At 33.9% G+C, this 14,222-nt stretch overlaps 2 protein-coding genes across 2 annotated transcripts; both read right to left on the reverse strand.

Annotated features, from left to right (window-relative positions):
* Positions 1-403: 403 nt before the first annotated feature.
* Positions 404-2,226, reverse strand: LOC121252576 (protein ALP1-like). The gene has a single exon (XM_041152285.1). The coding sequence runs from the start codon at positions 2,111-2,113 to the stop codon at positions 554-556; it is 1,560 nt and encodes a 519-aa protein (XP_041008219.1). The 5' UTR covers positions 2,114-2,226; the 3' UTR covers positions 404-553.
* A 5,127-nt stretch (positions 2,227-7,353) lies between these two features.
* Positions 7,354-12,842, reverse strand: LOC121252471 (U-box domain-containing protein 34-like). The gene is made up of 9 exons (XM_041152138.1): positions 12,509-12,842; positions 11,729-11,850; positions 11,528-11,643; positions 10,764-10,885; positions 10,437-10,690; positions 10,250-10,351; positions 9,431-9,859; positions 7,704-8,444; positions 7,354-7,609 (listed from the first exon to the last, which is right to left on the reverse strand). The coding sequence occupies exons 1-9, from the start codon at positions 12,666-12,668 to the stop codon at positions 7,415-7,417; spliced, it is 2,241 nt and encodes a 746-aa protein (XP_041008072.1). The 5' UTR covers positions 12,669-12,842; the 3' UTR covers positions 7,354-7,414.
* Between the last annotated feature and the right edge of the window lie 1,380 nt (positions 12,843-14,222).

Genomic DNA, 14,222 nt, shown 5'->3' on the forward strand with positions numbered 1-14,222 from the left:
TTTTTTTTCTTAACAAATATGTGATGTATGGATGATAAATAAAAAAACTCAATTAGTTTAGTAAGAATAAGATCAAAAAATAAAAATAAAATAAATGTACAATATGTTATGTAGAATGATGAGTAGTAAAATCCTTCAAACCTAAAGTTAAAGTGGCCTATGATTTGGTCCTGTGGACATGAGCAAATCTATGTGATTGATAAAGGAACAAACGGTTTGACTGCCCATTTTGAAGTCTAGGTGAGCATTTAATCTTATCTATCTCTGTGTGTTGGATCATCTAATTGGGTCGAGCAAATGAGGAAGATTTCAATTAGACAAACGACATGTCTGCATAGACCCAAAAATAAATAAATAAATAAATCAATCAAATGGAGATATTGCTATGTTGAAGAAGAAGAAGTAAAAAAATTTGTTAGATGGCAAAAAAAATTATACTTAAAAAAAAAAAAGCCCGTTCTTTCTGTACAAATATGAATAGCTATATAAACGAGCTATAGCCAAAAGAATGACAAAAATCACAGTACAAGAATTCCAACTAAAATCTAATCAACTAAGATGAAAACATCTCATCTGTATTGTAACTATAACGAGTGCCTGCTTGGCCATGGTGCAACAGATCGTGAGCAATCTGATCCCTAGCCTGTACTGAACCCACGGACCTCAAACCATTCTCAGAAATCATTTCATCATCAAAAAACTCAAATTTCAGAACCGGATCCATCTCTTCATTCCTCATCTCACAGATATTGTGCAAGACACAGCAAGCCCCAAGAACCACTGGCAATTCTTCGAGTTTCACCTCTGTTCTCTTCTGCAAGCAAGTCCATCTCCCCTTAAACCTCGCAAATGCCTCCTTGGCAACCCTTTGAACCTCCCCGATCTTCTCGTTGAACGCGTGCTGACACCATGTGAGGTTCTGGTGCGTGTATGGGACTAAAACAGAGTCCGTGAGAGGGTACCCAGAATTCCCAACAACCCATACGTCCTTCAAGAGCCCCATCTGGGCCCTCTGGCTGAGCGCAGACTTCTCCAACACCTGCTCATCAGGCATCGAACCAGGCCAACCAATGCAAACATCAGTGAAAACTCCCCTAGGATCGACAACCCCCTGAACTGTTATAGAGTACGAGGTCTTCTGGTTCCTCTCTGTGTGCCGCTTGTTAAAGTAAGCAGCAACGTTAACCTTTGGCGCTTTGATGGGAACATGGGTCGTATACATCGAACCGCCAATGTTCGGTATCCCCGAAAGTAACGTAAACTCATCCTTAATGATCTTCAAATTATTCTCGTCAGGCCATTGGAGGAACTTTGGCATTAGAACACTCCGAATCGCGGAGCAAACCTCGAGAACAAGCTTGTGACAAGTGGATATACCCAACCCGAACCGCTTCGACACAAGTCGAAGAGGCTCACCTGTAGCCAATCTCCATATGCACACCGCAACTCGTTGGCGGACCGGAATTGCATCGCGGAGCATCGTGTTTTTCTTAGTAACAACGGCTTCGAGCTCATCGCAGATCATGTTGAACGTCGCCTTGCTCATCCGAAACGCGCGGCGGAACTCCTCCTCGGGAAATTCCGGGTGGTTGTGCTGGTCCCACCAGTCCTTAGACCGGTCCTTCACCCACAGCCGGCGATGGTGCTGCTGGGCCCCTGCTCCGGTCGCCGCAGGCTGCTGTGGCGGACTTTTCGACCCGGCATTTTCCACTGCAACCGTGGCGGCGGCTGAAACAGCAAAGCGTCGGGTCCGTTTAATCCTTGATGAATCCAATTGCTCCAAATCAGAGTAATGGTTTTCGAGCTGGGAATGGTAATCGTTCATAACTCGAGTCTTCTGCTTGTGGGTGGCCTCGAAGAGGGCCTTATCTTGCTGAGCCTCCGTAACCCATAGTTCTTGTGCTTGCTTCTCCTCCTCGTTTAACAAGACTAACGAAGTAAGTATCTCCTTCAACGCGCTCTGCTTCGTTTCATCTTTATCGCCGCCATCGCTGTCTTTCCTTCGCCGCTTTATCGAATTGTTGTTCACATTGGAATTCTCCATTTCTTGAAATAAACTGTAGAAGTACGAATGATCTTCTTGATTAAGAAATGGGAAAGAACCAATTTCCATCACCGAGCGTGAGGAACGAATGGAGAGAAAGAGAGAGAGAGATATGTGTGAAATTGTTCGATGAAACGTCTGACCGAGAATGTGAACACCAGAGACTTCTGATTATGGGAAGAGAAGGTTAGAACGAAGATATATATACGGGGGGCAAAGCCTGCGATCAGGTGTGAACGCGGAGGATGAACCGCGTGGCGCGTGGCGCGCTATGAAGGTCACTCGAGACTTTTCGTAAAAGATCATGTGGGGGGCATTTTACGCGGTTGGTAGTTTTGTGAGCTTTATCTGGAAGATACACGTTGAGAAAAAGCGAGAGGATGTGGGGAAGTTTCCTTGCGAGCGGTCAAAAGGATGGTGTAGGGAAACTGCAAAATGCCAAAAACAAAGAGGAATATATATATATATATATTTAAAAAGAATTTAAAAAAATAAACTAATACTCTATGAATTGGGTTATTAAAGATAAATAACATCTGTAAAATAATAAAAAAATTTTAAAATTAGTCACTATTCACTACTCCACATCTTATAAAATAAAATAAAAAAATTATAGATTTGAGATCTGAGAGTGAATAGTGACTGACATAAGCCTTTAAGAAAAAATGTTTTTTTTTTTTTTTTTTTTAAAGCCAGTCTTTCCCAAAATTTGGTCAATAAATATTTTATTTTAATGGGGTCACAATTAATAAAGCAAAAGAATATTGTAAGTCTTTGGATATTTATTTATTTTTTTTCCTTCAAAGCCACTCTTTCCAAAGTTTGTTCAATATAAATCTAATTTTTTTTAGAACTCGTTTTTGCAACATAGAAATTTACGTGCCCAATCAGACCAATCAAAAGACGATACATGTCATATTAAGTATAGTCAATATTTCAAAACTAAAAAAAAGAAAAAAATGCTACTTAGTAGCATCCCATTTGAAAACCATTTTTTGAAACCACCAAGAAAAAACTAAGTGTTTTCAACTTTCTTTCATTTTTTTTTTTCATTTTCTTTAAATGAAAATTACTTTTTATTGACGTTTGCCGTATATGATTGGAAGAAAAAAAATAAAAGAAATAAAAGAAAATATTTTTGTTGATAGTTGTAAAAAATGGTTGTCAAATGGTGCCTTAAGTAGTATGATCCTTAGAAAAAATGCACAGTCAGCATGAATTATAAAAAAAATAATTAAAAAAATACATAGTAAAGAAAAGTTTCACACAAAATCAAGTTATAAACTTTAGAAAACCAACAAAGTTAAAAATTAAACACAAAAGAAATTAGAAAACCTTAAAAAAATTAAATAAAAATTATAAACTAAAATTTACAATAACATTCGAAATTTCTAAAAGACATAAATTTATAAAAATTGTTTAAAACATTATTAATAAATTTAAATAATATAATAACTATTAAATAAAAGTAAAGTAAATTAAGAAAAACTTATAAAGACAACAAAATTGAAAAAAGAAGATGGCCACCAAGGGCGGTGGCCATGGATGGTCAACCCTTTGGGCAAGCTGCCCAAGTGGTTGTGAACAGTAGCCACCCCATAGGTAGCCCCAACGAGACCCAGTGAGGCAGCCAACTGCCATGTTAGAATCATCTTTTGATTAAGAGTAATATTAGATATAGTAATAGGTTGTTCAAATGTCGCATACTTCTTTTTAAAATAAATGAGGTTCATCATTAAAAAATAATTTTTTAATGTGGATTTCCTATTTACTCTTTTTTTTTTTAAATAATTGCGCGACGCTTATATACTCTATGACTGTAAATGTCATTTCTCTAATTGATGGTACTAGCAGGCGGCCCAGCGTTTACCGTTGGGCGTACTGCTAGTTATAAATTTTTTTTTTCTTTTGATATTCTTTCAAATATTTTTTTAACATTCTTAATCATTAACAAAAATTTAAAAAAATATATAATTTCACTAATAATCACTTTTTTAACCATTAAGTAAAAAATAAAAAAAATAAAAATACATAAACGTAAGATTGAGCGGTAAATTTGAGAGACTCCACTAGTATTTTCCTTCTCTAATTATGATGCGTAAGCTATCATGTCAACATTTTCAGTCAGGACATGCAAAATCTTGATGGAGTGATTATTTTATAGAAAAATGCTAGGTCACCGATATTTGGATATGATTGGGTCCTGATAAAATCTTTTCATTTTCTTTTTACAATTAACGAAATGTTTTTAAGTGGTATTGTGAATTTTTTATTTTCAAAATATATATATATATATATATATAAAGGAATAAAAAAAAATTGTTCCGGTCTCGTGCTATTGCTCCTATTTTACAACTTGACCATAACCACACGTGCTAATTTTAAACTTTTTAAATCAGAGGTATTAGTTTTGAAAACTACAAACCCCATGGACTTTGAACACTAATTTTCCCTAATAATATTAAGACGTTGACTGACATATCTATTTAGTATTTTTTTTTCTGGTCGTACCTTTATTTAATTCTTTCCCTACACATTTTGCAAAAATCATATTTTTATATTTTAAAAATATAATGCTAGATATAAATTTAAGCAAATCTCGTATAATATTTTTGAAAAAAAAAATAATATCCCTCATAATATTAAAGAATGAATTTTTTTCAAGTGAATTTTATTTTTTTAAGTCCCGTATGAAACTAACATATCTTGATAAAATAATATTATATGCAGTCTCAGAATATACAGTATTTGCATACTCTCTTAAAAAAAAATAAGAGTTTATTATTAAAAAAGTTAATTTTTTTATATGAATTTTAAATTTAATGATTTTTTTAAAAAAAAATACAAAAATTGCATACGCCAAAACTGCCCATGTTATTCTCTATATTTTAGATACTTAAAGCATTGACATTGGCTTCATCAAAAACCTAGTCAAATATAAAATTTGATGAATTTCATCAAAATAGGGCTGCATTGGATTAGTCAAATATATAAATGTGAAACTTTGAGTTACAGTAAATGGATATGTTTTTTCAAATTTAAAGGATTACTATTTACTCATCAAATCTATTTTTTATTCACTTTTAATCTCTAAAAATCTTTTTTATTCACGTTTAATTTTCAACCGTCTTATAATAATAATGTAAGAATTAAATTAAATTATTAATTAATATATAATTAATGTAATTGTAAAATATGAAAAAAATAAAAATATTTTTATTAAAAAAATAATATTATATTTTTATTTTGATGAATTCAATAATTAATTTAATGTGAAGTTATTATTAAGAAAATTTTTAATTTATAAAAATTATGTATTTTTTATTAAATTTTAAAAATAATTTTGATAAAATCAATGGTGTTAATACGGAAGGATATGAGCCAGATGTTGAAGTTTGGACATTTTCCTGTAAGAATACAAAGGTACAAAAGAGAAGCGTTGGGTCAGGTACGAGAATCACCGACTATGCAATAAAGTCAACCTATTGACAGCCACGTCGGAACAGAGAAAAAAGTCATCCCAATCACTACAAGTCATCCAAGTCAATGATGTAGACAAGTTTTTGTTGGTACTATTAACCGATTGTGTCATCCATTGCATCATAACTACGTGGAAATATATTATTATTTATAAATAATTTATTATTATTATTATTATTTATTTATAAATTATCTAATATCACGTCAACGTTCAAACTAGTCTTAAATAACTTTTAATGGGACAAAAGACTTGTGGGTGATCTCGGGAAAAAATCCATCACGATTTCTCCATTACAACAAGTGGAAAAGAAAATAAAAATAGAAATGGAGTTAAAATGTTCAAGTGCCGAATTTGTATGTTGGAGTGGTGACAAATAAAAAAAAAATATAGTTGCAACGACAGTTGACTTAACATTTCAAATCGGTGCTATCCTCGAATTTAGATAATTTAGGTTTGATTGGATAATAAATAATTTATAAATAATAATAAATAATTTGTTAATAATAATGAAGTAGTATGAAAATATTTAAAAATAATTGTGTTTTCTAATAGACCTTTCACAATATAATATTACGAGCCCTTAGAGATGAAAGAGAGATAAATATATAATATTACGAGCCATATATATTTTTTATTTTTTTAGTTTTATTCTTCTTAAACTAATTGAATTCTTCTAGTCATCATCCATACATCACGCATTTGGTAAGAGAAAAAAATAAAAAATTACGTATGGTGTGTGAAGATAATGAATAAAATTTTTCATAGTTTATACATATATTATTTAAGAGATTTATTACTTTTATCCCACACATCACACACCATATATATATTTTTTTTAATTTTTTAATTCATACTAAACTAATTAAATTCTTCTATTCATCATCCTTACACGACATACTTTCTAAGGGAAAAAAATAAAGAATTATGTATAGTATGTATAGAATGATGAGTATAATTTTTCATTATATAATATCTATAATTTGCTATATATGTCATATCTTTTAATAAGTACTATGTTAATTTTCTAATTATAGATTAGAAATCTAGATGCAGATCCGAGTACTTGACTATATCCAAATTCACATCTGAGTTTATAATACAGTCCAGATACCCGTTCGGATTAATCTAGTTATCACTTAGGTGAGTACTCAACTTCATACCGTTATAAAAATCCAATTACCTGAATCGCAACGAGATACCTAAATTTATATAAAAAATTGTTTTAAAGAGAGATATCACAAACATAAAACAAAGTTACAAACTGAATTGTTGGAAAAAGTTTTCGATGTTAATTTATTCTTTATTTTAAGTAATTAATGTAAATATTATAACCTTACTAGAAAAATGAATCAATCTGGAAGCTCAACATGTTGACTTTGTTAGAACTTGAATTTGGTTATTGAACCAAAGAGCCAACAATTTTTATTTAATTGAGATGATTTTTTTTTCTTTGCCAAAGGGGAGGCAGGGGCGACCAGCGAAACAACCCTCCTTAGGCATAACCATAAGAGCCTCTCCTCGCTATAGAATGTCCGGTTTGAGCCAAAGCTACTGCCCCAAGGGCGAACCCGTCACCACAGTACCTCCAAAGTATCTAGTTGATCCAAAGCTCATCCCTTGGCCCAAAGGTCAAGATTTACTCCACAAGTGGTTTCAACTTATATCCTGACTCGAATTTCTGACCTCGAAGCCATGAAATACCATCTCATACCAACTGAGCTTTGGTGGTTATATAGCTGCTTTTCGGCTCGAAGTTAAAAAATCTTTCAAATACAAGAAGAATGAGAGGTACAAGTGAAATAAACCCAAACTAAAAACATGTAGAAAATAAAAAATAAAATACTGTGGTTCTTTTTATTTTTTTTTGGTTTTCTGAAAGGCTTGATAATCTAGGCATGTGAAAATTTCGCACGTGACCTCCAGTCCTGAATGGCAGAACGTAGTGTGTGGTTTGGAGTTAATGTAAAATGCTTGAGTCTAAGCTTTGTAACGGGTGATACATCATGTTTCTTAAGCCATGCCTGAATTGCTTCATGCTCGTATGTAAAACCATCAGCAGCAATGTGTGGGTCATCCATGATTTCCTGCATTACCAATGAATCAACAAATGAGAGGAAAGCAATATTTGAAATTCAAGCTCATTTAACCAATTCTATCTGATAAAGTGCAAGATTTTACCTGTAGGATTGGACAGAAGTAGTGTTTTGGTGCATTAATATTATCTCTTGAACTAGCATTTGCAACATCACTGAGTCTTTTGAGGACTGGCAGCACTTCTGTATCAAGATCTGGTCTATCCCTGCATCTAAGTTTTGAACACCTCAGTGCAATTCGAGCTAGTTCCTCTGTTTCGGCCAATGGCCAACCTCTGACTGACTTATCTAAGATGTCAGGAAGGGAGCCCTTTGTCATGGCATTTTCAACAGTCAATGGAAGCCCATTTGGTTTGCGACCTGTTAGCAACTGCAGGGTTATGACCGCAAAAGCATATAAATCTGACTTGGGTCGGATCGTGCCAGTTCTCAGATACTCTGGGTCCATGTAGCAGAGTGTACCAGCAATGATTGAGTTTCTGTACTCCGAAATGTCGTCAGGCACAGTGTTGGAAATGATTTTTGCAAGCCCAACATCTCCAATTTTGCTTACATAATTTCTGTCTAGCAAGATATTACCTGGCTTTAGATCGCGGTGAACAATTGGCTCTGGTTTTGAATTATGTAAGAATGCAAGTCCACAAGCGATTTCAAAAACTATCTGGAATCGAACAAACCAAGGAAGTGGTGCTTGCCCATCTCGGTGGAAAATATATTCCTCCAAGCTTCCATTTTCCAAGTATTCATAGACCAGGCAAGCATTCTCAGGACAGGCTCCAAGCATCAATACCACGTTGGGATGTCGTAACTGGCTTAAAACTTCAACCTAAAAAGGATTGGGAGAATACAGAGGCAAACACTTGCATCATAATTGCAGCAACAAACCATGGATTCAGGATATTCAGCACTGAAGTAATTTGCAATCAAGGATTTATTGGAAGATGCCATTTAAAATATAAGAAAAGCATAGGTTACCAAATTCAAGAAGAGTTCTATTACAAAGTAGTAAGTTGAGAATCAGCTTGAGTGGTGCCATTGCTGGCACAATAAGTCAGAAATAAGGGGCTTGAAGAACTGAAAAAAGAAAGTCCTGCAAAAGGAAGGTCTGTCTGCAAGTGTTCATAGGGAGACCAAACCCATTTCCGCAAAACCAACTGTTTTACAGTTATGTTTGGCTCTTTTGGGGGTGGGTTCGGTGTTGAGGACAAGGGTGGAGAGAAAAGGGAGGGAGCATAGGGGTTCTCCTATGTTTGGTATGCTGCAAAGGGATGGAAAGAACCTACCAAAAGCACATGGGAGGGGGGAGGGGTGTGAAGGGAGAACAGGGAATCCCCTCTCCCTCACTGGCCACCATTTTGTTTCCTCTCTAATGCAAGGAAGAAGAGAAAGAAAATCTGCTGCAATGTTTTAACTCTTGCAAGGCCCACAACACAATCTGCTCTCTCACCAACTTTGTCTCCACAATCAAACTTCTAAAGGGCAAATAGCATTCCTCTCTTTCATTTCCATTACTTCCCACCCTCTTGCAACCAAACATAGTGCATGGACTTCGAGGGAGCTCAAAGGAAATTTAATAGCTTTCACTGATACACATGATATTATTGAGGATAATGGACATGGAATAAAACAAAGATGATTGTCTCACTTCTGAATTTCTAAAAGAAATTCAAGAATTCAACAACGGACCTTCGGTAGAAGACAGCAGGGGGATCGACTGAGTTTAGAAACATTACTGTAACTGAAAAGTGAAAAGGATCTAATCTAAAAATACCACAGTACTTATTAAAAAAAAAAAAAAAAACCAAAAAATACCTCTTTCAGAAACTCCTCTTTCTTGCCAATTGCATCATGACTTAGAACCTTAACAGCTACTGGAGTGTGATCAAGACTGCACTTGTGAACTTTCCCGTACCCACCTTCACCAATCACATTACTCTCTGAGAAGAATTCTGTTGCTGTCTCTATTTCATCCCTAGTATACCTTCTGTACCTCTTGTCACCAGAGAATAGTGCATCAACAATTTTCTGTTTCTCCAAGGACTCCTTGAGGGCATTCAGTTCAGCTATCTTCCTTTCGTAAGCCTCTTTAGCAAGCAAGTTTCTTGCCTCCTCAACCTCCTTTATGGCTTCCAAATACTTGGCTTTGTCTTCAGCAGCAATTTTCCTCAGAGTTTCTTCTCTATCTCGAGCAGCATTTACTCTTCTAGCCTCTTCAAGGCATTCAGAGGAAAGTAACTCAACCTGCAAATTGAAGAACCAATGGAAAAAGATCAGAGTTATATTAGATAGCTTAGATATAACACATTCCTTCTCTGAGCCAACCAAAATTACACATTCTTCTCCAAGATCTTTTTTATAGTTTAGATATAAGTATGTGATTTTGCTAACATAACACAAGAAACTTTGGATGCAAGTATGTTACTTTGGTCTTGAAATATACTACAAACCTAGTTTAAAACTGAAAGAACTCCTAAAATACTGATTTCTTATCTTTTTTTTTCCCCCTGAAAGGTTGGATATAAATAGAAGTTTAGTTTAAGTTTTTAAATCTTATACCTTCAGATCTTTGAAACATCACTAAATAATAAAACATCCACCATAATATCATTTATCAGCATTATGAACCCTTACTTTTTTTTGAGCATGGACCAGCTCTTCACAAGCCCGTTTGTACATGGCAACAGTATTCTGAATTTCAAGTTGCAGTTGTTCTACTTCAGGCTGAATACCTGTCTGCACAAAGGTACTTCATATTATACTCGCACACTACAACAACAGAAAAATCGAAGAGTTGTATAACCGTCATAAAATCTTTTACCTGCCCAGATTTTGTAGAGGAAAAGGAATTGCAGTGCTTAATCGTTTCAAAGTCACCTTCAAATCTTTGATGATTAATTTCATGATCCACACTGGCATTGGTAAAAGAATCCATATTTGTGAATGCTTGAGAATTTACGTTACTAAGCTGCAGCATTGATGATGTTCCAAAGCTGTCGTAAACCTTGGGTTCAACAGAGGGAAAATCAAGCCTAGATAGTTGTTTAGTAATGTCACTGGAACCTTCTTTATTATCTGTAAGAGGAATGGATAAACAATTAAGGAAGTGACAAATTGTTGCCTGATATATGATGCACTTTCAACTTACCACCAGTGGATAAGGAATCGGCTGGTTTTGCGAGGATATTGTCTCTAGATACAATATAAATATTGCAACTGCCAGTTGCACATCTCAGAACAGTTGTTGGTACCCCAGGTCCCTTTAGCTTCCTAAAAGCAATTGTGTTAAATCTCAGAAGCAGTACCAAAAAGGCAGATTATGAAACAAAACACCCCTCCCCAAAAGAAAGCTGCAAAAGTGTAAGAAAAGTTAAGGAACTACAGTTATGAGCGTCGCAAATTTACCATAAATACAGCCGAAGAAGGGCTTCATCAGATTATACTTACCAAATATTTAGGACTTGGATGTCATTTGATTATCTTTTCATGTAGCCAAGACTTGTTCTACTAAACACACACTTATAAACTCCCATGATTAAAATCCTCCAGCTATGTTCCCATGAACTCCACTAAGCAAAGGAAGTAGCATAAATACTAGAGTAATGCCTAAGTTCTAAAATAGCTGAGATAAAACATCAGATTGTACGTAAGATATCAACAAAAATAGGTTGTAATAACATAGTTTCTTTAGACATGAGAAGACATTTAGACATCAGTGTCTTCTCAAGTGTAGTACAGGTGTCTTAGGCTGGACCTTCATGGTGTCCTCAATAAAGTTGATACAAGTTGTTCCAGTTAGTCATAACCTCACTGTTTCAATGATTTTATATCACAAATGGATATCTTTCTAACCATATGGATTAGCAGCATATAAAATAAAGCATGATACTCAAAGTAAGAATGATACCATACCTCATAACAAAGTTTGGAGAGCAAGATCCTAGAACTAAACTTTTAATTCCCGAAGCAGATACATATCTAAGGAGTGCAGTCCCGGGATCATCATCCTCCAGAAGCAAAGTTTCCATCTATACAAGTTACCACAATAAAATGCATACTTTCCTACAACCTCAACATGAGCAGAACCTAGCTTGAGCGAGAAGAAAATCTCACCTTTCTCGTCTTGCATAGTTCCTTATATGGAACAAATATCTTTTCAAACTCTAGTTTCACATCCTCCACGTATGTTGCCACCACATTCTCAGCCAGTTCTTCTACAGGAATATGCTCTCCCGCTGTTATAAAAAATTAAAATAAATAAACAACAGCCGACTAACGTGACATTGTAGCTCACTACCCCACAACTCAACAGCTATAAAATCAATGTCCAATTTCCAACAAATGTTGGCCCTTGATTACTTGTTTACTACGTTCTTTGGATGGGAAATTCAGTCAATTGCCAAAATCGTCCGTAATAGTGTCTTCGAAAATTCACCTCAGGCAGATATAATTCCATCAATGGTAATTGTCACGATAACACACGAACACCTACCTTCCTTTTGTTGGAGTTTTAAGAGTAAAATCCCACATCGAGTAATAACAACAAAAAATAAATAGACAGCATGATATTATTGTAACCCGACCCACTGATTTGGCCAAACGTAGTCTAACAATATGTGTTGGAGACTCTGTTTTTCTCTCCCAACATCGTTCTCTTCTCACATTTTTGTAGCAGCCAAGCAAAAGCCTTATAAAAAATTAACCCAGGCAAGGCAGGCGAGCGCCAGAAATCACTCAAGCAGAGAAAAACTGATTTGACAGCTTGAGTGTCCACGAGGCGAAGATTAGAGAAAATTGGAAACTTAGAACATAACGCGGTCCGGAAGGAATTCAGTTTTTTTCTCGAAATCAAACAAACGGAGCAGAGAGAAATGAAGAGAGAAAGGAACGTACATGGAGTCGGGATTGAAGCGATTCTGGGCATGACATGGACTAAGACAAAGCGATCGGGTTTGGGCATGAGATTCTCCACTGCCCAGCGAACCGCGCGTCGACTTCCTCTGCCTCCTCCTCCGCCGGAGCTACTGTTCACTGCGACCGCCACTGATGTCATCTTCGCCTGATCAAAACCACCGGCGAGGATCCCGAGGAGCTCTGGGCTTTTGAAGCCAGGTAGCCGGAAGAAGTGTTTTCTGCCAACGGGGAATGTTGCTGTTTTTTTTCAAACAGGGGAATGTTGCAGTTGACCGACATCAAAAGGTTGTTTCGTCATTTCGCACGTAGAAGAAGATAGGTGGATAATCAATAAATAAGAAAAAGAGCGGTGCTACAGCTTCGAGTGGCTTGTGGCCCGCTCGTTTTGACTTAGCCGTACTTTTTTTTAAAATTTTTTTTATTATTATTATTTTAAAATATTTTTAAAAAATAGAAAAAAAATAATACATTAATAGTTACTTTTTTAACTATTAAATAAAAAAATTAAAATATATAAAATGTCAAAATGAAAAGATAAATTGAATGGAGAAAGTAGTATTTTTCTAAAGGAAACTACTCATCTAGTGTTGGGTTTCCATAAAAATAAAATAAAATATTTATAAGAAAAAATTGTGATCTCCATTTTTTTTAAAAAAGAGTGCACGATATTTATATATTTTAAGATTATATCTAACATTATTCAATAAATAATGATATATATTATATCATTATGTTAATACATATCGATATGGTGTAACGTAGGATATAATTATAAGATATGCAAGTTTTTTACATTCATTCCTTTTAAAAATATGAATAAGTTTGAGATCCATACGAAAAAATTTATTTTTTACTTTTTAATGATATGTTTCACTTTTCTTTAAAGGGTGTATGCGGGTCTTTACATTTTAGAATTGTATCTAGACTTCTAGTATTACTCTAAAATATAATTTATAACATTATTGTAGAAGTATTTTTTTATTTTTAAAAATAAATTTCAAATATAATTTTGATTTTTAATTTTTTTGAGAATTCTATTTTTTTTCTATTTTTTAATTTAAATTTTATACTTTAATAATATAATAATATTTATACAATATGGTTAAGTGATTAGAGCATTCACAATAGTTTATTTATCTTATCATTTAAAATACATAACTAAAATTTACTTTTTTATTTTACTGTATACTATACATCAACTTATTTATTTATTTTTCATATAATTTAAATAGTCATTTTTAATTCTTTTAAAATATTTTGTCTAATTACGAATAAATTTACAATATCCTTATATCTTTTGATATTTGTAATATATTTTTATATACAGTGAGATATAATTCTATCATATACACATAAAATTAAAATAATGAAAAAAAATCAAAAAATGAAAAAAATGGGATCATATTATAAAAATGTTTTCAAGATATTTTGTAGAAGAGAATGAAATAGAGGTTTTTTTAGATGATTAACAATAAAAAGAATTTGCTTAGATGGTGAAAAGCAATGTAAAAGAAAATGAAATACAAATAATAAAAAATTATTTAGAAGATAAATAGTACCCGCTATATGAATGAAAAATAGAGGAAGTTTACGTGATCCATTGGATCTGGTTTTTAACCAAATTGTGAGAGAATTAGATGTATTTTACAACATCCATTAATTGTGAGTGCTCTTATTACTATATATATATATA

This window comes from Juglans microcarpa x Juglans regia, chromosome 2S, assembly GCF_004785595.1.
Source record: "Juglans microcarpa x Juglans regia isolate MS1-56 chromosome 2S, Jm3101_v1.0, whole genome shotgun sequence".
NCBI classification, from domain to species: Eukaryota; Viridiplantae; Streptophyta; class Magnoliopsida; order Fagales; family Juglandaceae; genus Juglans; species Juglans microcarpa x Juglans regia.